The sequence below is a fragment of the Aotus nancymaae genome, unplaced genomic scaffold, assembly GCF_030222135.1.
Source record: "Aotus nancymaae isolate 86718 unplaced genomic scaffold, 86718_ANA_hifiasm-v0.15.2.pri h1tg000019l, whole genome shotgun sequence".
Classification (NCBI taxonomy): Eukaryota; Metazoa; Chordata; class Mammalia; order Primates; family Aotidae; genus Aotus; species Aotus nancymaae.
This window is the reverse complement of record NW_026988431.1, coordinates 53968430-53993639: the sequence shown is the minus strand read 5'-3', so window position 1 is coordinate 53993639 and position 25210 is coordinate 53968430. Positions and strand designations below refer to the sequence as shown.

The 25210-nt window shown below is 35.1% G+C and overlaps 1 protein-coding gene across 4 annotated transcripts in view; it reads right to left on the bottom strand.

The window, feature by feature from the left end:
- Window positions 1-6116: 6116 nt before the first annotated feature.
- Window positions 6117-25210, bottom strand: part of NMD3 (NMD3 ribosome export adaptor) — a 116496-nt gene continuing 97402 nt past the window's right edge. For 3 of the 4 annotated variants that reach the window (XM_012447358.2, XM_064378878.1, XM_012447356.3), the window contains 9 exons: window positions 19564-19642; window positions 18932-19028; window positions 17201-17318; window positions 16019-16164; window positions 12303-12415; window positions 11417-11489; window positions 9466-9572; window positions 8715-8785; window positions 7020-8258 (listed from right to left, as the gene is read on the bottom strand). In XM_012447358.2, the coding sequence (XP_012302781.1) occupies window positions 8128-8258; window positions 8715-8785; window positions 9466-9572; window positions 11417-11489; window positions 12303-12415; window positions 16019-16164; window positions 17201-17318; window positions 18932-19028; window positions 19564-19642 (935 nt within the window). In that variant the 3' untranslated portion in view covers window positions 7020-8127. Of the gene's footprint in view, window positions 6285-7019; window positions 8259-8714; window positions 8786-9465; window positions 9573-11416; window positions 11490-12302; window positions 12416-16018; window positions 16165-17200; window positions 17319-18931; window positions 19029-19563; window positions 19643-25210 lie in introns of those variants that run through there. The other variant, XM_064378879.1, reaches the window with a different exon arrangement.

Genomic DNA, 25210 nt, shown 5'->3' with positions numbered 1-25210 from the left:
AGAAACAGACACAGACCAATAGAACTGAATAGAGAGACCAGAAACAAATCCATACATCCCCCATGAGCTCATTTTTGACAAAGGTGCCAAGCACATACATTGGGGAAAGGACAGTTTCTTCCAATGAACTGTACTGGGAAAAGTGGATTATCAATATGCAGAAGAATAAAACTAGACCCATCTCCTACCACATACAAAAATTTTAAAAAATGAATTAAAGACTTAAATCTAAGATCTCAAACTATGAAACTAACAAGAGAAAACATTGGAGAATCTCTCCAGGACGTCGATCTGAGCAAGGATTTCTTGAGTAATACCCTAAAAGCACAGGTAACCAAAGCAAAATTGGGCAAATAAGATCACATAAAATTAAAAAGATTCTGCACAGCAAAGGAAACAATCAACAAAGTGAAGACATAACCCATAGAATGGGAGAACATACTTGCAAACTATCCATCTGATAAGGAATTATTAACCAGAATACATAAGGAGCTCAAACAACTCTATAGGAAAAAAATCTAATAATCCAATCAAAACACGAGCAAAAGATTTGAATAGACATTTCTCAATACACATTTCACATACAAATGGGAAGCAGGTGAAAAGATGTTCAACATCACTGATTATCAGAGAAATACAAATCAAAACTACAATGAGATATCATCTCACTCCAGTAAAACTATAAAGACAGTAAAATGATTAGTGGTTGCTAAGAGTTTAGGGTTCAGGATGAATAGGGGAAGCACAGGTCATTTTTAGGACACTAAAATTCTGTATAATAGTATAATGCAGATACAAGACATTACCAATCTGTCAAAACCCTAGAAATTTACAACACAAAAAATAAATTTAACAAAATCATTGAGGTCAAGTGATCCCAGGAAGAAATGCAGACTATGTATGATAAGACTAACTCTTTTACAAGTATATGAAATAATTGCACTAAAGGGAATGGGGAAAAGGTGCTGACTGAAGTAACTCTGGAAATGAGTACAGTCAGTAATACTAGGGGCAAAAGGGAACTGCACATAAAGCATTTATGGTAGTTAATAAAGTTGTTTTTTACAGGGTGCAGGTTAGTAATTCTTGTACTACTATACTTGTATACTGAAATTTAATAAGTAAATGGATGACAGATAATGGAAATCAGGTGTTGGAGTGGGAGTTCACAGATAAACAAGGATAGGAAGCTAGACTGATCCAAGCAGTAATTAATTATAATTGGAGACATCAGTATGACTTCATGTTTACTTTAATGTAGATATATTTGGTTACATATAGAAGTATTTACAAATATATATAAATACATAGGTTAGTAAAACAGCATTTTAAAAAATTCTGTTAACTAAGAGGAACTAAATAAAATGACCCCTCAGTAGCAGCAAGCATACCCAGCACCTAGATGTTGGTTTCTAAAACTATTCTCCAATTTAAAAAAAAAAAAAAGAGTTCCTTGCAAAAATGACCAATTCTAGGGCAATAAATATACAAGATGAATCTGCAACAGCTTATAGTATAAGAATGTAAGGAAATGCTCAACACACACACACAACATAACACAATGATGGGGGTTTGTCAAGGACCATACCCCCAAAAGAGACAACTGAAAGAGTTCCTAATGGCCAAAGCTAGAACAATTCAAAAAACAAACTAATTAAAATAGTATCAGATTATAACACAAAGTATAAAATAAATATTCATGACTCTATATGACTATACATGATTGAAATAATTAGTAAATTACAAAGAGACAAATCTCCCATCCAGGAGAATTCGAAATAATTTATGTAGATACCCCATGGTTAAGGAGGGGCAGTATAACTCAACACCTCTTAGGTGTGGGCTGTGCAGAGTGACTTCCTTCCAAAGTTTACAGTAAGGAAAGGGGGAAAAAAGAGTAACTTTACAGTGGAGATATCTGACAAGCACTACCTCAGTCAGGGTCAACATCAACATTGAGAAATCATGTTGATAGTAAGCACCACTGAAATTATGTCATGTAAATGGTACTTTGCCTCTATCGTTTTTCTCCCAATAAACTATAACCCATCTTATCATGAGAAAACATCAGACAAATTCCAATAGCAGGGCATCCTATAAAATATCTGAGCAGTATTCCTCAAAACTGTTAAGATCATCAAAAACAAAGGAAATCGAAGAAACTGCCACTACCAAGAGGAGCATAAGGAAACATGACAACTAAATGTTGGATGGAGCCCTGGAAAAGAAAATTAGATAATATCTAAAGAACTCTAAATATATGTATTTTAGTTAATAATAATGTATCAATATTGGCTCATTAATTATAACAAAGGTATAATTATATTTTATATCATGCTGATATAAAATGTTAATAGGGAAAACCGGGCATGAGAATATGGGAATTCCCTATACTGTTTTCTTAATTTTTCTGTAAGCGTAAAATTAAATAGAAAATAAAGTGTGTTAAAAAACAAAAATATCAAAATGTTAACAGTGACAAAATGTTAACAGTGAATCCCTGTGGTAGGTTATGGGTAATTTCTAGTTTTGTCTTTATGGTTCCCTATACCATATCAACTTTCTAGAACAAACTCTATGACTCTATGCTGCTCTAAAACGTGTATGCACACAGAATGAAACAATTAACAAGTCATTTCTCAACTTGTTTAAATATTAAACACTAAAACTGTTTATAAATTTTAAAAGCAGATACTATTGAATTACAATTTGTTGCATACTGACTATGCTAAGAATTTTAGCAATCTTCTATGTAGTGAACAGTATTATGCCCTTTTTAAAAAACTAAAGAAATAGATGTTCAGAAAGTTTCAGTCATATAGCTAGTAAAGTGACAGGTAAGATGATTCCAAAACATTTTCATTTTCATCATACAGCCTCCCAAGAATTGTCCAGCACTTAATAAACTAGTTCTAGTACATATTTTGTCTTAAAGTACTTCACAACAATGCTGTAAAGCAGGTGATAAAGATCATATTTATGTGAAACTGTGTCAGAAGGTAAATGTGTGACAGACAGCACTGCAGTGCTGACTCCAACAAAAACAAAATAAAACTGCCATCAGTTAAAACAATACAAGCAACATCGCTACAGAAACATAGCAGCTGCCCAACCTATTCCAAATAACGTTTAATTACTAGAGAACTTGTTTTGTCAGACTACACCATGAATCATGTCTCTTCCGTAGACAATAAGGCAGTTTTCAAAATGTATCAAGTCAATCAACTAAAATTGAATTTTCTTATCACATTATTTTGAAGTACAGAAAGATACCTAGACTGATTTCTTGCCATCATCAAGGCTCACTACCCCCCACTGATCAAGTTATTTCAGCATGTGACAGAACTGATAAGCTGAGAACGAGTAACACTGACATCAGTTTTTTTTATAAAGCCTTTTCATGATTCCTTAAATCACAGATGACTCAACTCAAACTGCCCTATTTTTAAGTATATTGGTTCCTCATGATGCAAAATAAGCTAAGAAGAGTAGATTACATGTGAGGCCTGAACAAGAAAAATTCAAATCCTGCCCAAAGACTTTTATCAGCATCCATGAACAAGATCAAATACAGAGAAGCACCTGTCAAAAGGATGTAAGCCCCGGCTTGAAGGGGTACCCACTGGCCAATTCTGGAACAATATTAACATCAAAATAAAAACAACAAGAAAACAACCAATCTGCTATGGACTAGATGTTTATGTTGCCCCAAAATTGATTATGTTGACACCCTAATCTCTAATGTGATGGCATTAGGAGGTGGGTCATTAAGAGGTAATTAACTAGGTCATGAAAGTGGAGCCCTTACTGATGGGCTTAGTGCTCTTACAAAGGGATGAGACATTCTAGAGAGCTCTCCCTCTGCTATGTGAGAAGATGGCAAGAAATAGCCACGTATGTGCAAACCAGGAAGAGGGTTCTCACCAGAATCTGACCACGCTAGCTAGCACCCTGATCTCAGACTTCCTAGCCTCCAGAACTGTGAAAAAAATGTTTGCTTTTTTATTAAACTACCTAGTCTATGGTATTCTGTTATAGCAACACCATCTAAAACACAACCCAATTCTCAAAAATAGATGAAAGATTTGAACAGCCATTTCACTGACAAAAAGATATACATAACAAATAAGCACATGAAAGGTGTTCAGTATTATTGGCCAGTATGGAAATGCAAATTAAAATCACAAAAAGACACCACCATCCACCTATCTGGATGGCTTCTTTTTTAAACTGACACCACCAAAAAATGACAAGGAAGAAGAGGAAGTGAAACTCCCATACACTGCTGGTGAGAAAGCACAGTGGCACAAGCCACTTTGGAAAACAGTTTGGCAGGTTTTTACAAAGTTAAATATACACTTAACTATAGGAGCCAACAATCCCACTCCTAGTTACTTACCCAAGTAAAATTAAAACCTGTACAGAAATGTTCATAGCAGCTTTACTCCTAATCAGCAAAAACTAGAAACTCAAACATACCTGAACATAGGAATGGATAAACGGTCGTGTATATATATATACACACACCCACACACAGACACACACACACATAATGCAATATTACTCAGAAATAAAAAGGAAACCACTTTGATTTACACATCACCTTACATGAATTACAAGTGCACCACGCTGAGTGAAAGAAACCAAACTTAAAAGGCTACATACTGTATGATTTCATTTATATATTTTGGAAAAAGCAACTATGAAGTCAGAGAACAGATCAGAAGTTGCCAGGGGTTAAGGATGGAAGGATTTGGAAAAAAAAAAAAAACGTGGAATTTTTGGGGGGTGGATGTGATAGAACTGTTCTATAATTGGATTGTAGTAATTACATGATCTATGTGTTAAAAATTATAGATCCATACGTCAAAAAGACATTTCACTGTCTGTACACTGAAAATATTTTTTTTGAAAAATCAAGTAAAAATAACAATGGCAAAGGGCTAAATCCCATTGTATTAAAGTAAAAATTCAAGAGTCCACAATGATGTGAAAAACAAATGAATAAGTAAATATACGAAAAAAGAGCTCTTCTTTATAACAGAAAACCAACAAATAACCAAGTTTGGGAACATCTGGGCTAATCAACAGCATATGCTTCCTGATTCTATGCATTGAGAAATTGGCCTCACTCCTGGTATAGTTCTACCAAAAAGACATAACCTAAAATTAATCATGAGAAAGCATCGGACAAACCCAAATTGAGGTCACGCTACAAAACAACTGGCTTGGACTCTTCAAAAATATCAATTACATAAAACATTACACTCAGAACTGGTCCAGATTAAAGAAGACTGAAGAGATATGAGAACCTAATACATCACACAATCTTAGATTTACTATTTTTATTAAGGACTTTATTGGAATAACTGACATCTCAATATGGTCTATCAATTAGATAACAGTTTTGTATCAATGTTCATTTTCTGATAGTGATCACTACATTGTGATTCAAGACTCCCTTGTTTGGTCGGGGGAACACTGAAATATTTAGAGGATAAAGATGCATCATGGCTGCATTTTACTCTTAAATGGTTTAGGAAAAAATAATTAGTGAGAAGGGGAAAGAAAGCAAATTAGGTAAAATGTTTACATTTGGTAAATGTGGGCAAATGGTATCCAGGAATTCTTGCAACCTTTCCGTAAGTCTGAAGTTATGGATTAATTAAAAATGTTTTTTAATTTTAACATTCCTTCAGCTAGAAATAACATACCTAGTTATGCAAGGACTGACTCAATGTGAACACATTTACTAAAATTAAAGAGTCTAGGAAAACTCAGTTTTCCTAAGTACTGACCAGGGAGGCATCTCCTGGCAAACAGCCCAGAGCTTCTGATTTAGTGAATGTTCTACTGTGGCAAGGAACTAGCTTGATGCTGTTAAACATCTCAATTACACAAGCAACTCTACCCCCCAACTTTTCTTGCTCATCAGTGATTTTATTGGGGGTGTGGGGGGACAGAGTCTCACTCTATCACCCAGGCTGGAGTGCAGTGGTGAGATCTTGACTCACTGCATCCTCCGCCTCCTGGGTTCAAACGATTCTCCTGCCTCAGCCTTCCAAGTAGCTGGGACTGCAGGTGCACACTACCACGCCCAGCTAATTTTTGTAATTTTAAGAGATGGGGCTTTGCTATGACGGCCAGGCTGGTCTTGAACTCCTGGCCTCAAGTGATCCGCCCTCCTCGGCCTCCCAAAGTGCTGGGTTTACAGGAGTGAGCTACTGTGCCTGGCCCATCAGTGACTTTTGACTCTAAATCAGCAGCTTCAAGTACAGATCTGGCTATGAAAAAAAATGATCAGACTGACTTGTAAATTAGTTGTATTTATAAATTGGTTATAAATCATGTTCTTGTCCATTTGATTAATACCAGCCTTCCCAAGTGATAACAACTTTGGGACATGATTAAGAATACTGGGGGACCCACAAGTCTCCTGAGTATGGGAACCATACTATAGTATGGTAGATTTATCAAGGTTCTTTAACTTTGTGCAAGCTCTTGGATGACAGTGTTTCTCTTAGCTACATTCGTTTGCCTTGTCACATCTTTCAACCAAGAAGTTTAATACTTACAGAGCATCAAAATGAGTAAGACTAAATAAATAAGACTAAATCAGGTCAGTGGGAAAATTATACAAGCACTTAAATAACATGAACAATTCTACTTTGGAAAATTGCCTAAGATACTCTCTCATATAAATACGACACCGATGCAACCATTTCAAACACATGGAAAAAGGCAAGAATGGTTTTATTTTCATGCTTTAAAGTATCTTGACATAGAAGAGGTAAACACAGACTACCAGTGAGAACTTGCTTTTGTCAAACTTACCTTTGAAGAACTAGGACAAGCCATTCCTACTAGGCCACCACCAAAGATAGGATATGGCTTTTAGATCCACAATTTTAACAAAATATGCAGACAGAAAAGAAGCTTCTATAGAAAATTTAGGCCTTTCTTCCTAACTTCAAATTTGGGGAGTCCAATATTAAAAAAAGGAAAAATGTTCCACACAGTGGCACTTGCTCAATCTCTTTATTTAGTGGTACACATATAATGAATGAATTAGCTCTTAGTTGTGGCATACTTAGTTAAGTCTGATCTTGCTTGTAGAGATAGGATCTTAACATTTCATTCTCGGAACACTTTAAAATCCAAGCCACTGTTTTTCTTTTAAGGATGTGGAAAGCATTCCTCATTCAAACCTGATTAATGGTTTTATAAAGTATGTGACTCATTTTTATTAGTCATTATCTTCATGCTGGATTCTAATATTCTTTTTGATGGTGATGTGTTCAATGACAGAAACTTATAGAAAGAAAATTCCTTCCTTCTCAATTTATAAACAAAAGCAACATTTTAAAAGCAACATTTTTGATGTGGTAGGAAGACATTTATAAGACATAAGCAGCTACTGCCCTAAACTGGCAAAAATAACAAAAGAACAAATTGTTTTTTAACCTTTAAATAACGAGCCTCTATTTGCTACAAAATCTACAAATATTTTAAATATATTTCCTTCTACTGCCATAAAAATTAGATAACCCTCTGTTTAACAGCTTTTGAAGACATTAATTTTATAAGGAAATAAAAAGATTGACTCGCCTCCTGAATGTGCAGTGATAATTAACGCTAATTTCCCTACCTCAAGAACATAAAAATGATGTAAAATGGATCAAAGTAACAAGTTAATATTAAAAATCATTCTTCATATGGCCTTTCACTAAAGTAACAATGAAAAGATGAATGTAAAAATGTGTTTTTGCTTGAAGATTTAGTGAATGTCCAAGGAATCACAATTTTTGAGCTTTTACATCCAGAGTACTATACTATGTGAATATACTAGGATGCCTCATATAAAAAAAGTACAGTGATAAAATTCCACATGTAAAATAACCTAAATATTAATAATAATTCCATTCTTCATTACCTTTTATTATCTAAAACTTCAAAGCCATCCATCTTTTCAGTGCTTTCAGTGAGGAATCAAAACAATCATGTTTATTCAATTTTAAAACTAAATTTCTCCTCTTGAAATCTGGAGACATAGATGGAAGAGACACTTAAGGTAATCTTGTCCAACTTCTTAAGCCCACGTATGTGGAAACAGTCTACAACATCTCATTATGTCATCATTGATGTACCTTCTTCACCCGTAGCATCTTGGGAAATATGAAGGTCTTCAAGCATCTCAGCCAGACTAATTTGAGGTGCTCCTTCATCATCTGTGTCACTTCCCACGGGGATGGCTGAATCTAAGAAAAATACAAAGAGAATAAAATAAATACAAAGTATTTATACGTATACAAAGTATTAAATAAGTATATTCTGAAAGTATACAAATATCTACCTTCTTTATTACTATTATTATGTAACTATATTATGTCAGAAGCTCTTGCCTCTTATAGCAGGCATCCAAATTATATTCACAGAACGAATGAACTGAATAACTGTATGAATATACTTCCACCACTATAGGAGGGAGCAACTTAAGAGATCAAGCTAAGATGCAAATAATATTAACTGTAATATAGAAAACAGTATTTTACTAAGTTTTATTTACTGTTTCACAAGTGCTTTTTGTAAAAGTCTGACTAGAGTGGTTGCATAAAGACATTTATGAGAATCAAAGCTTAAGATACCAAAATATTCATACTGGAAACTATATTTATATGCAGAACAAGTGACTTAAATACTCTTAGAACCCCAACCTCTGTAAATGTTGACATTTTTTCTAATTGTCTCATCTTCTTCAAGATCTTCAAGAAAATCTTGGTATTGCCTATAAAATAAACATTTAAATATTTTATCACCAAAAATATATAGTTATATTTTCTTCATCTTAAGAACTATGTAAACTGCTGTTTCCCACTCACATTTCATGTAACAATTTTATATAAACCCTCACTGTTTTTTTTAGACATCAACATCTTCACCATCATTAAAGCCACTTTTTGAATCATCCAATAAACTGTTTTAGAACAGTCTTCATTTCTGCTTAAATTATTTAAGAAGTTACACACTTGGCATCAATAAGCTGTTTCCTTTTTATCTCAAGCTGTAAATACTCATCTACTATTTGTGATATTCATAAGATAATTATTTATTATAAAGTGATGTGCCATATACTCTATGATGCTAACACAACAAAATCACCTAATGATGCATTTCTCAGAAGGTATGCCCATTGCTAAGCAAAGTATGACTATCTTTTAGCTTTTCAAATGAATTGTTTACATTAACACTACAATTATTAGGTCATAAACCAAGAAATAATTACTAAATCTGTGTTAAATGTCTTCATAGCATCTTATACTGATTCCATTAATACCTTGATTAGAATCCAAGATTAATACTGAGTGCAAAGAACAATTGTGTGATGCCTATTTCTTTACAACATAAAAGTATTTATCATAAAGATTTCCTTTGAGACAACATAAGAAATTTAAAGAAAAGTGAAACCTTTCATCATCTGAATCCATGTTTTCTCTCTCTCTTGCAAGCTCTTTCAATTTCCAGTTTCTACGACGCTGACGTTTGGTCCGGTCATAGCTCTTCTTGATTAATACCTGTAAGAGAAATACTTGTAAAGTTATAAAAAATGGAAACAATACCATGAGGCCACAAAATTCAATAAAGCCAAAAATGAAAGGTTATGGGAATGCCAGAGAAGTCACCAAACTAATGACAGTGGTTACACCTCAAGAGAAAGGAGTAGGGATAGAGGCAGTGTTAAGAGGACTTCTAAAATTTTTCTCTATGTATTTTAACTTTTTATGAGAATACATTCAAGCATTATTTGTATAATTGTTAAAATTTACTAACTAGATTTTTCAGTGACTGAATACTGTTTTTCTTAACAACAAAAACTGCAGTTTTCTTAACTCAAACCTAGTTTTCAGCTACCATTCATATAAATCATTCTGAACATCACAAGCAGAAACTTTTTCTCTCTTATTCCCACCAATAAACATTTACAGAACTATATATAACTTTCACAACAATATATCTTAGAACACTTGTTTAAATTATGGAATGAATAAATGAAATACTTTTACAAAACACAAAATCTTGTAAGATTGCCATGATCTCCTCTTATGACCTTGTTAGAAATACCTATTTAGACTTACACTCCAACTATGCTGTTATTCGTAATTTATCAAATAAAAGCACAACTGGGCAGGTGCTCAGAATCCTTGATTTGCCATAGCTCTATTTTTTTTTTATCGCTGCTAAAGAAATCAATGTTTATTCTAAAAGATTAAGCAAGTAGGAGGCAGGGTCTTTCATACTAACTTCATCCACAGTTTCTCATGATTCTTAACCTCATCATGTTAGAACTTTAACAGATTTTTCAGAAGTAATAGTCTTTTCCAAGACTTGAGACTGAGAAGATTATTTTTCACTGATATTATATTCAACTTTGAATAACAGTCTTAACTCTAAATGCCTTTTTAACCGAATAATATACATGAAACAAAGTAAGCCTAATAAAAATGAACCTGAATGCTAAATGTCATCATTTTTAGCTATTTATTTATTTATTTGAGACAGAGTCTCGCTCTGTCACCCAGACTGCAGTACAGTGGTGTGATCTTGGCTCACGGCAACCTCCACCTTGGGTTTAAACAATTCTCCTGCCTCAGTCTCCTGAGTAGCTAGGACTACAGGTCCATGCAATCACGCCTGGCTAATTTTTTGCATTTTAGTAAAGACAGGGTTTCACTGTGTTGCCCAGGTTGATCTCGAACTCCTGAGCTAAGGCAATCCACCCACCTCAGCCTCCCAGAGTGCTGGGATTACAGGTGTGAGCCGCTGCGCCCAGCTAAATTTATTTTTGCTCTACAGATAGTATCAGGTATTTTGACAATGAAATGTGATTAGAAGAGGAACAACAAAATCGCAATATGTCTTGGATTTACCCCACAAAGAAAAATTATTTAAAATGAAGCCAGGCATGAGAGGTGACACCTGTAATCCCAGCTACTCGGGAGGCTGAGGTGGGAGGATCACTTGAAGTCAGGGTTTCGAGAGCAGCCTGAGCAACATAACAAGACCCCGTCTCTACAAAACGTTTTTTAAACATTAGGTGGGAGTGGTGGCATGTGCCTATAGTCTCAGCTACTCAGGAGGCTGAGATGAGAGGATTACTTGAGCTCAGAAGTTTGAGGCTGCAGTGAGTGATGATAATGACACTGCACACAAGCCTGGACAATAGAGCAAGACTCCTGCTTCTTTAAAAAAAAAAAAAAAAAAAAAAAAAAAAATGAAGACTTTTGCTATTATGCCTTATCTGCAATTTCAAAAATTTCTAAATTGATTTGTTATTTTCAAAAGTGTGATACCTCTTACCCCTAAGAGTTACATTCATCCTCTTTAACACAGGAAAAAAGAAAAAAATCTAAAGCCTTACCACATCTGGAACTCTATCTGAGTTCATTTTGTTGACATGCTCATCATTTAAGTTACAGTTGGCCAAATCAAACCTGAAGTGTAAACAATGAAAAACTTAATGACCATTTACCCTTTGTGTGTAACTTTTTATTTTATGGATATCACCTAAAACTTCCTAAAAATCAAACATTCAACAGCTTCCCACTTTAAAAGTTTTGTCATTTATTATACAATAAACATGCTTCTGTAGATGCTGGTAAAGATAATAAGGAACTCTGAGTTTCGCTTATAATCAATTATTGTCCGCCTTGCCATACATTTGCAAAAGAGGCAAAACAGCCTTATATATCAGTCCAACTTTAGAATTCAGTTAGATGCTTCCTTCTAGTTTATTTTAAACAAAACAAAACAAAACAAAACAAAAAAACTCATTCTCTAATAAACTGAAATCGTAAAAGCAAAAGTAATACTTGAGGATTTAATCACACACTCACTGATAAGCTCTGATTCAGAAAGAACTGATCTATGCCTTTATAAGCCCTTTGTATATATGGTTGCCATATCTTAAAAGTGAGTTATCTGAGCAATAGCAAATACACAATAAAAAACGATCCAAATCTGCAAAAGAAGCTCTAAATATGGATCTAACCATACAACTTCAAAGTTTAATTAACAAAATCTTAGAACAAATTACTCTTTAAGATTATGACCAAAATGGAGTAACTATGGGCTTCTGTCCAAACCACAGTTTAATTTAGTTATCAACAATAAAATAAGTTATAAGGCTCCTAAGAACCCTTCGATCTTTTTGGAATAAATGATGTTAGTATTTAAGGTAGTTTTGCTAGTTCCCAAAGAAAATTTGCAATCCTAATTGGCAGTTTAAAATACAAAATAATACAAACCCTAATACCAGGTCTCCAGGATTTAGAAGATGTCCCAAATGAGTACGACAAAAATACTGTTTATCTGTATTCATTTCAGATGTCTTCTGTACCCAAACTTCGCCAAGGGTATGCTTAAGAGGAAAGAAAATGTACTCTTCAATAATCTAAGCATAACTCTAAAAGCATCTCAGAGAAAAGTTAAATACAACATTGATTTTTGGTTTTCTAATTTTTAAAAAAAATTTTTTAAAATTTTTCTGATATGTGAAACTGTCAAAATTAACAAATTACTGAATCATGAGTATAGACTCACAAGCAATTCATAAAAATAAATCATTGACTTTTTCTAAGATTTTATTCAAGACTTTTATAAAACATTAACAATGTCCCTAAAAAAAAAAAAAATGTATAATTTTCAAAAGAAACGTTTTCACAGGAAGATGGGCAAATACAGAGTAAACAAAATAACTGAAAAGGTAGGAGAATCTTAAATCAAGAAAGTATTCCAAGCAAACTCTTGCCTGACACAGGATTCAGAAAATCAGGGTTCAGACAAAACAGCCTGGAAATCCTAGTAGTAAACCATTAGAGAAGCCAAATCTTTATCAAATTAATTTTTTAGGTATTTACTAGTGCAAAGTACAATCATTCATATATATATTTGTTGCAGAAACAACATCCCAAGTTTGAATTTTTTAAACTAGAAAACTATTAATTCGCTTTCCAAAATGCCATCACCTTTAACAAAGACAGATGAAGTGAAGTGAGATCAAGAGCAAAATATTAAGAGTTATAAATAAAATTAAGGATCTCAAAGTTATGAAAAGAATCAATGCTTCTTATTGCAGTTGGTAAAAGAAGAGGAAATGAAAAAGATAAGAAGTCGAGTGGAAGGAGAAACTAAAATAAAAGACAAGTCTCAGATTTAAGAACTGCAAAAGAAAAGTCAATTACTGGAGACTAAATTTTATTTAACAGGATTTATTTTCCAGCTATTAGACTGCTTCTGCTTGTAAACTTATTAACCTGTTCTAACTATTTTTTAAAAAATAAGAAAACATAATATCTGGTTTTATATCTGCCTGAGAAGAGTTGTGTTCTACATTTATCATAAATGAAAGTTTGTCCTTAACTATATTAACTTAGTTTTTAAATAAAATGTAGAGTCATCTGTCTTCCATTTCCACTGATTTTTTCCAATTATCACAAGTTATTTTTGTCTCCAGAAGCATTATTCTCACACACACACACACACACACACACGCACACACACACAGAGTACCCTGGGAGTCTCTAGATAATATTTCACATTAAAAGAAGCCAGACTTGTATCTGTGAAGAAACAACTTGATTTCAGATATGGGTTAGAAACTATACATGTGATTTTGGAACACCGGAATTTCCATGTTGTGCCAGAAATCAAGGATACTTTCAAAGATTAGGAAAGTCACATCAAAGGAACATAGGAACCATTCTGAAGGGGTTCCCATTGAATAAATTTGGGGCAATATGAGGATTTTAAGAAAAGAAAGGGAGGCCAGGCACTCATGCTCATGCCTATAAGGGAGGCGAGAGAATTGCTTAACACCAGGAGTTTGAGATCAGCCTGAAAAACATAGCAAGACTCTACAAAAAATTAAAAAATAAAAATTAGACAAGTGCGGCAGCAAGCTAAGGTGGTAAGATCAAGGTTACAGTGCCCTATGATCACACCAATGAACTCCAGCTCTGAGAGACAGAGTGAGAACTTGTTTCTTTAAAATAAAAAATAAAAAAAGGAAAAGACAAAGAGAGAGGAAGAGAAAAAAAAAAGAAAATATAGTAAATATATAATATACTTCATATCATCATAATGATAATCACAAAGAGAAACATCACCAAATGCACAGCTAAACTAATTTTCACCACTGGAAATGACTCCTAGATCAACTCTTTACTCTGAAAATATTTGCTATAAGAATTAATTTATGCACAGGCCGAGTGACATGGCTCACGCCTGTAATCCCAACACACTAGGAGGCCAAGGCAAGAGGATTGCTTGAGCCCAGGAGTTTGAGACCAGCCTGAATAACATGGAGACCCCATCTCCACAAAGAAATCAAAAAATTAGCTGGGCACGGCAGCACACACTTGTGGTCCCAGCTACACAGGAGGCTGAGGCAGGAGGATCACTTGAGCTCAGGAGTTTGAGGCTGCAGTGAGCTATGAAGCCACACCACACTTCAGTCCGACAACAAGGCAAGATCATGTCTAAAATTAATTAATTAATTAAAAGAATGTATGCAGAAGAGCATTTCAGGAAAGCTACATAGCCCTTAGTTAATAATGAAAAGCTCTTCCTTAAGAATGATAGCTAATACATGTTGAATAGAAACAGAAAATTTACCATTTTGTAACCCTAAATAAAATAATTTGGGTAAGAATTATCAACAGATGCTAAAGCCAAAAGAAAAAGAGATAACAGGAACTTGACACTTGCATATTATTATAGTATTAAGTCACAGATGGCTTGTTGGTCAGTAGGAAAAAAAAATCCTAACATTATAATAGAGGAATCTGACTATCACTATATTAACAAGTGAAACAGTCAGACATTACTTGTCTGTTGATGTGGTATCATAAAAAGTACACAGCTTCATCTCTGAAATATTCTGGCAAGAGAAATTTAACCTAAATGTAACCAAACCTTTAGATCAACTTTCTAGTTTAGAGGAAATACAAGAAATTAAGAAGCAAGTTAAGTGACATCATGAGGAGACAAGAAGACAGATTTAGAAGGTGGAGTATTCTGTAAGATAAATGTGCTAGTTGTCTACGGAAGTTGGTAACATAACCAATAAAAGAAAAAAGAAGGGGACTATTATCAAATAAAAGATATAAAAGGTATAATATTCCCATTTAATGTGTGGTCTCCAATTGAATACCTGTTTGAACAAAGCATAAAAGACACTTTTGGGACAAATGAGGAAATCTGAATACGGTAATGCCCCCCTTATCCACAGTTTGACTTTCAAAGGTTTTATCTGCCCACAGTTAATCACTATCCAAAAATAGGTGGGTAGGGTTGAATTAGGTAACTTTGAGAAAGAGATTACATTCACATAACTTCTTATTACAGTATATTGTTATAACTGGTCTATTTTGTTATTATTGTTGTTAATCTCTTACCGGGCCTAATTTATAAATTAAACTTTATCATAGGCAAGTATATATATGAAAAAACAATATACATATTGCGACTTCAAAAATCCACTGGGAGTCTTGGAATGTATCCCCATGGACAAGAGGGGAATACTGTATCAACTGTATGTTTTACAGGTACGGTAACAATATTTTCATTATGTAGAAAAATATTCCTATGTGTGAGAGATGCACGCTGAAGTAGTTAGTATTTGGTGATGACTTTTTAAAAGTCAAGATAACCACTATAAAAATAAAGGTCCTCCTCTACAAAAATAATGCAAAGAAATGCTTCTTTTTTTTAATAATGGAGTAAACATTTAAAAGATTTTTCCAACACAAAAGAGAATAAATTAACAGTCTAAGTCTAATAATTTCCACAATGACCACGTGTTAAAAAGACAAAATTAAAAAAATAATTTTTTTTCCTAATGTGGTGCTAGGTTTGTATTCCATACTGTGGAATCACCAAGATATTTTTTTTTTAAGAGGGACTGAAACAATAATAACTGAGGGAAAAAAAACAAAACACTGGCAAGCAGGATGTAGCTTACCTTTTTTGATATCATTCCAGCACCTGCACCTCGTTTTATATCTCGGACTATGCTGCAATCCATCACAATAAACTCCTCTAGCTGTTTGGGATGACATAAACTGTTGAAAGGGTGATTCCAGAAAGTGCTCCCATCAACATCTGCAACTAAAAATAAGGATAGAATACAAAAAATAAGAAAAATTACATATTTCAGAGTCATCACATGTATTAACTAAGAAGAAACTCATAGATACCAACTAGGAAGCGGCAGATCAAAAGAACTAGTATTAACTCACTCCTTAGGGTCATCATGTATTCCTATAAACCAACCCCAAACTTCTCAAAGCACAAGAAAAATGTATCAGATGTCAAACATATCTTAAATAGTTACTATAATCAGAATGCCACATGGCTAAGAGCTTTTAAATAAGATCAGATCCAATCAATCAGTGGTACAGTTGTTTCATGTGCTGGCACTTTATTTTACAAACATATCTCATCTTAGCTGCTTAGTTTATAGGGAATAAAGACTAGTTCTACCAAACAGATCAAGACTGTCCATCCCAATATTGCAAGATCTTTAACTTATGAATCCTAACTGATAAAGACAATGAACGACTTTCTAGAAAAATATCAATATAAATGCATTTTCTTAATAAAGGAAACTTAAATTACAGAAAATGTAAGAAAAAGATCAAGTAGGAGGTACATCCAAATACTAAGATACCTACCAAAATGTGGTCTTCTTTAAAAAATAACATTATATAAAGAGAATGTTAAAAAGAGATCTATAATAATGACAAAATTGGTTAAAATTCATATTTAAACTAAATGTTCCATTAGGCCACAAAAAGTCAAATGTTCCAAAATTTAAAGTAACTGCTAGACACCAAATTTTGGCAATGGACTGAAGCAAATAGTCACAAAAATTCAATGAGGTAAGTAAGTCAATTTCAGTAAAAATTAATGGAATAAATCAGTACATTTGTAAAAGTTAACAGAATTGTTTCCATAAATGAAAAATATAAGAGTAATCAAAGTTTTGTAATCCACAGTATTTTGGATTAAACAACAGCACAAATTTTAACTAGCCTTTCAAAACAACATTAGCAAGAATGCTTGAAAAATTAACAGGGCAAATTATTATTATTGCTTGGCATATAGAACAAAATCGTCAAGGCAAATCATTTCTAGAATTTACCTTGTAGGGTGTTTGGATCAATGAGGTGAATGGCACTGGTTACTCGAATACATACACAAATCTGGTTCATATTTCCCAGGCTTTGTGCCAGTTTTGGAGGCAGACAGACAACATTATCCTAGGCATAAGAACTAACATTTAGAATAAGCCATATCCTAAAAAATGGTCCAATAAACACTCATCAACGTAAACCCAATCCAACTGCAATTGACCAACCAAAACATTATTTTTAATTCTGTCAATCAACAAAGACTAAAGAAAAGAATCAGACCTTAATGAAACTGAAAATGATCTATTCTCTCTTATGATAGGCATTTTCTCTTAATAAAAACGCTTTTAAAAATCCTGGTTGAGCATGTGGTGGCTCACTCCTGTAATCCTAGCAATTTGGGAGGACAGTGTAAAAGAACTGCTTGAGCCCAGGAGTTCAAGTCTAGCCTGGACAACATATGGAGACCCTGTCTCCACAATTTTTTTTTTTTTTAATTAGTCAAACGTGGTGGTGCATGCCTGTGGCCCTAGCTACTTGGGAGGATGAGGTGGAATGACGGCTGTCATTTACATATTCATTTACATATTATCCAAGCTACTTTTGCACAACAGCAAAGCTGGGTAGCTGCAAAAGCATATTCCACCTAAAAGTTACAAAATTTGCCATCTGGCCCTTTACAGAGAAAGTTTGCTGACCCTATTTTAAGCTATCATTTCATCCCTAGTACATACTATAAAATAGCAATGTGGCCTTGAAGCTTTGGAGACACAGATGTGGGTGCAAATCCTAGCTTTATCATTTTGTGATCACGTAACTTTGGGCAAGTCATCTAATCTCCTCAAATGTCAATTTCTTCATCTTCAAAATGATATGTATGGCTTACCTCAGTTATTATGAGATAAGAATGAGGTGAAAGACACTAAAGTATCTAGATTAACTTTATGTAGAATGGTCATAATAAATTACGGCAGTTATCATTTTTAGCGATTTAATACTGACATAAAAGTTCTTAAATGGCAGAGACCTGTAGTTATACAATCCTCAGTACACAGCTTTCTATATAATAGATGCTCAATAACTATTTATTGAATTTTAATTCATATATATTTTTGAAGCAGGGTTTTATCTTAGTACAATGAAATGAAATAATACACCTTTTAAATGTTTTATTCAGCTTATTTTATTATTATTATTATTTATTAAATTTATTTTACTTTAGGTACATACTATATCTGGCATTTCTCCCCATGTTATCCCTCCCCACCCTCCCCTCTCTCCCCTACCCCCTCCAACTGTCCCGTGTGTGATGTTCTTTAAAATCATGATTCTATGATCACATTTTCACAATATTCTTTAATTAATTTCTTGCCAAAATCTTGTTTGTACATGTCCCACAAAGTGGCTCACTAATATTGATTTTAACATCATTCATTTTATTCAGTTTCACTGAACTATCATATAGGCTCATAGGAGCACAAATTTTAAGAAATATGGATTTTCATCAACTGTACTTAGGTCTTTTCATTTTAATACACCAAAATAAAAGGTCTGTCCATTTATAACCATAATTTTTTAAAAAATATCCTTTAACAAGGCTGAATACGTCAGAAATCACTTAAAGAACTTATTCTAAATTTTTAACCAACCCTAGAGAGAAACCAGGAGCTACAAACTACATATAAGCCAACTAATTACTTGTAGTCTTTTACAGATGTGGATTAAATGAAAAAAAAAAGTACCTTGCATATTGGAACAATTTCCACAGAAAAAGTGCTTTTGTAATTGTATGTGTTACTATGGATATCCTGAGAGATCAGTCTTTGTGATGCTTTGTATCTATTAAGAAAAAAGTTAGTAGTAATATAAAGACAAAGGTCATTAACTTGTATAGACTCAGGAATATCAATTTTTATTAAATCAAACCATCAATGTCCAAGATCTAAAATGGCTTCCTAATGCCTGCTCTGGTAAAACCTAGTTTCCTCCACTTGCATGTCAAAACCTTCACCATTCTGACTATGCCTTACCTGTTTTGAACCTTAACTACCAAAAACCTCTAGAACATTCCATTGTTCAGACCAATCTACTTTCTATATAGCATTATTAAAAGCCACACTAATGCCCACTGCAAATCTTTGTTCACACTAATAGTACCTTTTAAAATAAACTCCAGCTATGAAAATTTCCCCATCTTTGGAGCACAAGTCCTACCACCTCTATGAGTAGGTGGTTAATCCAGTATATGCTTCCTGATTGTATAAGTATTTCTCCTACAATTTTAAATAAGAAGTTGTCTGAGCCTGAAGAATATGTGTGACCCACATCCATTCCCAGGTCCTTAGACTTGGTCACATTCAGGTCCAGAACATACCTACAGGGAACTGTACACTGAAGAAATTCGACCATCTTCTGAGCATGTTGTTTTGAGGAATAATAAAAATCCAGGCCATCTTAAAAAAAAAGTCATATGAAAATAATTCTGAAAAATAGGATTCTCCTCTATTAATATGACTATATTATAAATTATATCTACTTTAAACAAAATCAAGTTATTAGAAAACATTATATTGTAGTCACAACAGATTAGAGATATCACTTAAGACTTCTTTGGCAAAATGACAGACAACAAATCGGATAAATGCAAATAAAAACAGAAGTCATAATTTTAATTCTAGAAAAAATAAAACTCAAGGCCAAGGAGGAGAGAAAAACAAAGAACAAAGAAAGTTGTTTTATGTAATAAATGGAATAATCTAGCAAGAAGATAACAGGAAAACGATTTGAGATATGGAAAACAAAAACTATTAGAAAAAGAAAAAATTAACAAATATTAACACATACTATCATTGTAAGGGACTGTAATAAGACTCTGGAATAATCTAGCAAGAAGATAACAGGAAACAATTTGAGATATGGAAAACAAAAACTATTAGAAAAAGAAAAAATTAACAAATATTAACACATACTATCATTGTAAGGGACTGTAATAAGACCCTCTCAAAACCAAAATGATCAAATTGACAAAAAATAGTAACAATTCACAGAACTTGAATAACCAACTATCAAGACTGAGATAACTGAGATTATATAACACAGTTTTAAGAAATAATACACAAACTCCACAGCTTCTGCACAGCAAAATAAACAGTCATTAGAGTGAATCGGCAACGAACAGAATGGGAAAAAATTTTTTGCAATCTACCCATCTGACAAAGGGCTGATGTCCAGAATCTACAAAGAACTAAAACAGATTTACAAGAAAAAAACAGGCCCATTCAAAAGTGGCCAAAGGACATGAATAGACACTTTACAAAAGAAGATATACATGAGGCCAAGAAATATGAAAAAATGCTCATCATCACTGGTCATTAGAGAAATGCAAATCAAAACTACATTGAGATACCACCTCATGCCAATTAGAATGGTGATCATTAAAAAATCTGGAGACAACAGATGCTGGAGAGGATGTGGAGAAATAGGAACACTTTTACACTGTTAGTGGGAGTGTAAATTAGTTCAACCATAGTGGAAGACAGTGTGGCGATTCCTCAAGGACCTAGAAATAGAAATTCCATTTGACCCAGCAATCCCATTACTGGGTATATATCCAAAGGATTATAAATCGTTCTACTATAAGGACACATGCACACGAATGTTCATTGCAGCACTGTTTACAATAGCAAAGGAACCAACACAAATGCCCATCGATGATAGACTGGACAGGGAAAATGTGGCACATATACACCATGGAATACTATGCAGCCATCAAAAATGATGAGTCCGTGTCCTTTGTAGGGACATGGATGAACCTGGAAACCATCATTCTCAGCAAACTGACACAAGAACAGAAAATAAAACACCGCATGTTCTCACTCATAGGTGGGTGTTGAACAATGAGAACACATGGACACATGGAGGAAAGCATCACACACTGGGGTCTGTCGGGGGAGAAATGGGGAGGGACAGTGGGGAGTGGGGAGTTGAGGAGAGATAGCATGGGGAGAAATGCCAGATATAGGTGATGGGGAGGAAGGCAGCAAATCACACTGCCATGCGTGTACCTATGCAACAATTTGCATGTTCTTCACATGTACCCCAAAACCTAAAATGCAATAAAAAGTAAAAAATAAAAAAAAAGCAACAATACATATTTTTTCAAACATTCATAAAATATTCATTTAAAAATGATGTACCAGGCCAGGCACAGTGGCTCATGCCTGTAATCTCAGCACTTTGGGAAGCTGAGTCAGGCAGATCACCTGAGGTCAGGAGTTCAAGACCAAACCTGGCCAACATGGTGGAACCTGTCTTTACTAAAAGACAAAAATTAGCCAAGCATAGTGGTGGATGCCTGTAATCCCAGTTACTCAGGAGGCTGAGGCAAGAGAATTGTTTGAACCCAGTAGGCGGAGGTGGCAGTAAGCTGAGATTGTGACACTGCACTCCAGCCTTGGAGACAGAGACTTCATCTCAAAAAAAAAAAAAAAGAAAGAAGAAAAAACAAATCATGTGATAAGATTTTAAAAATAAAACAATTTCAATAAATCCCAAACAGTAGAAATTATTAAAGACAACATTATCTCATCACAAAGCAGTAGCACTAAGAATCATCAAGAAAGGAATAGCCAAAAGCAAACCTACCTAAGAAATATTAAAGATATTCTTGCAAATAACTCAGCTAAATATAATTACCAGACTAGCCAATACTAAAATTACCCAGAATAGCCAAAATAATTAAGAAAGTGAACATTACACACAATATCAAAACTCACTAACTTTAGTAAGTATTCAAGATGGCATGATACTAACCTAAGGATAGATATAGAGATTAATGGGAATAGACTTGAGATTCTAGAAATAAACCATTACATTGATCCAAGATGGCCGCTTAGGAGGAACTCGGGAATGCAGCTCCGAGAGAAAGCGCAGAGGGTGAGTGGACGCCGTATTTCCAGACTGATTTTTACTGCCCACAGACCAGGAGATTCTCACGCAGAGAAGCCACACGGGTCGCCAGCGCTGCTGGCGCCGCTGGCTTGAACGGCGCAGCCGCTGGGCCGGCACCCCGAGGCAACGGCTCACTGTACAAAGTGAGAGAGTCTGAGTCCCCTATAAGCCAGCAAGGGGAGCGGAAACGGGGAGCCAGGCCAGCGCCACGAATCTCAGAGCCGCGGCTTTAGCCAACGCAGCGGCTCCGGAGGCAGATCAGATGAGACGGTGTCCCCTCTTACCCAGCAAGAAGACCTGAAACACAACTGAAACCGGGACGGTCCAGCTCTGTGGAGGAGGGGCGTTCTCCATAGGCACCCTGCTGTTCTCTACCAAGGCAATCCGCCACTACAGAGACTCCGTCACTACAGGGGCGGGCCAACATATCAGAAGCAGTTCTAACTACACCCAGAAGTTCACACGGAAGCTGGGTGGAGCCCACAGCAGCTTAGCGAAGCCTCTGCAACCTGAGTGTGACTAGGCTGCCACCTTGTGGGCAGGGAAAACAGCAACCGCACAGGGGAACATCATAAAACCGTAACTCCCTGGGACAGAACACCTAGGGGGAAGAGCAGGGGGTTTATGAGTTCTGCCACAGCAGACTTAAAATTACCAAAATCAGAAAGACAACAACTACAAAGTCAACAGGTGGATAAATCCACAAAGATGGGAAGAAACCAGCGCAAAAAGGATGAAAACACCCAAAACCAGAACACTTCTCCTCCTACAAGGGATCACAACTCCTCACCAGCAAGGGAACAAGACTGGATGGAGAATGAGTGTGATGAAATGACAGAATCAGCTTTCAGAAAGTGGATAATAAGAAACTTCCGTGAGCTAAAAGAACATGTTCTAACCCAATGCAAAGAAACTAAGAACCTTGAAAAAAGACTTGACGAAATGCTAACAAGAATGGACAACTTAGAGAGGAATATGAGCGAATTGATGGAGCTGAAAAACACAACAAGAGAACTTCGTGAAGCATGCACAAGTTTCAACAGCCAAATTGACCAAGCAGAAGAAAGGATATCAGAGGTCGAAGATCAACTCAATGAAATAAAACGAGAAGGCAAGATTAGAGAAAACAGGGTAAAAAGGAATGAACAAAGTCAACAAGAAATATGGGACTATGTGAAAAGACCTAATCTACGTTTGATAGGTGTACCTGAATGTGACGAAGAGAATGCATCCAAGCTGGAAAATACTCTTCAGGATATTATCCAGGAAAACTTCCCCAACCTAACAAGGCAGGCCAATATTCAAGTCCAGGAAATACAGAGAACGCCACAAAGATACTCCTCTAGAAGAGCAACCCCAAGACACATAATCGTCAGATTCACCAGGGTTGAAATGAAGGAGAAAATACTAAGGGCAGCCAGAGAGAAAGGTCGGGTTACCCACAAAGGGAAGCCCATCAGACTCACAGCAGATCTCTCGGCAGAAACCCTACAGGCCAGAAGAGAGTGGGGGCCGATATTCAACATCCTTAAGGAAAAGAACTTTCAACCCAGAATTTCGTATCCAGCCAAACTAAGCTTCATAAGTGAAGGAAAAATAAAATCCTTTGTGAACAAGCAAGAACTCAGAGAGTTCATCCCCACCAGACCAGCTCTACAAGAGCTCCTGAAGGAGGCACTACACATAGAAAAGAACAACCAGTACCAGCCACTCCAAAAACACACGAAAAGGTAAAGAGCATCAATACAATGAAGAATCTGCATCAACCAAAGGGCAAAACAGCCACCTAGCACCAAAATGACAGGATTGAATTCACACATAACAATATTAACCCTAAATGTAAACGGACTAAATGCCCCAATCAAAAGACACAGACTGGCAAATTGGATAAAAAGCCAAAACCCATCAGTGTGCTGTATCCAGGAAACCCATCTCGCATGCAAGGATACACAAAGGCTCAAAATAAAGGGATGGAGGAAGATTTACCAAGCAAATGGAGAGAAAAAAAAAGCAGGAGTAGCAATTCTCATCTCTGATAAAATAGACTTTAAAGCAACAAAGATCAAAAGAGACAAAGAAGGACATTACATAATGGTAAAAGGATCAATGCAGCAAGAAGAGCTAACGATCCTAAATATATATGCACCTAACACAGGAGCACCCAGATACATAAAGCAAGTTCTTAAAGACTTACAAAGAGACTTAGACTCCCACACAATAATAGTGGGAGACTTCAACACACCATTGTCAATATTAGACAGATCAACGAGACAGAAAATTAACAAGGATATCCAGGACTTGAACTCAGACCTGGACCAAGCAAACCTAATAGACATTTACAGAACTCTCCACCCCAAATCCACAGAATATACATTCTTCTCAGCACCACATCACACCTACTCTAAAATTGACCACATAATTGGAAGTAAATCACTCCTCAGCAAATGCAAAAGAACGGAAACCATAACAAACAGTCTCTCAGACCACAGTGCAATCAAGTTAGAACTCAGAATTCAGAAACCAACCCAGAACCGCACAGCCTCATGGAAAATGAACAACTTTCTCCTGAATGTTGACTGGATAAACAATGAAATGAAGGCAGAAATAAAGACGTTCTTCGAAACCAACGAGAATGAAGACACCACATACCAGAATCTCTGGGACACATTTAAAGCAGTCTCTAGAGGAAAATATATAGCAATAAGTGCCCACATGAGAAGAAAGGAGAGATCTAAAATTGACACCCTATCGTCAAAATTGAAAGAGCTAGAGGAGCAAGATCAAAAAAACTCAAAACCTAGCAGAAGACAAGAAATAACTAAGATCAAAGCAGAATTGAAGGAGATAGAGACACGAAAAACCCTTCAAAAAATCAATAAATCCAGGAGCTGGTTTTTTGAAAAGATCAACAAAATAGACAGACCACTAGCCAGACTAATAAAAAAGAAAAGAGAGAATAATCAAATAGATGCAATAAAAAATGACAAAGGGGATATCACCACAGATTCCACAGAAATTCAAACCATCATCAGAGATTATTACAAACAACTCTATGCACATAAATTAGAAAA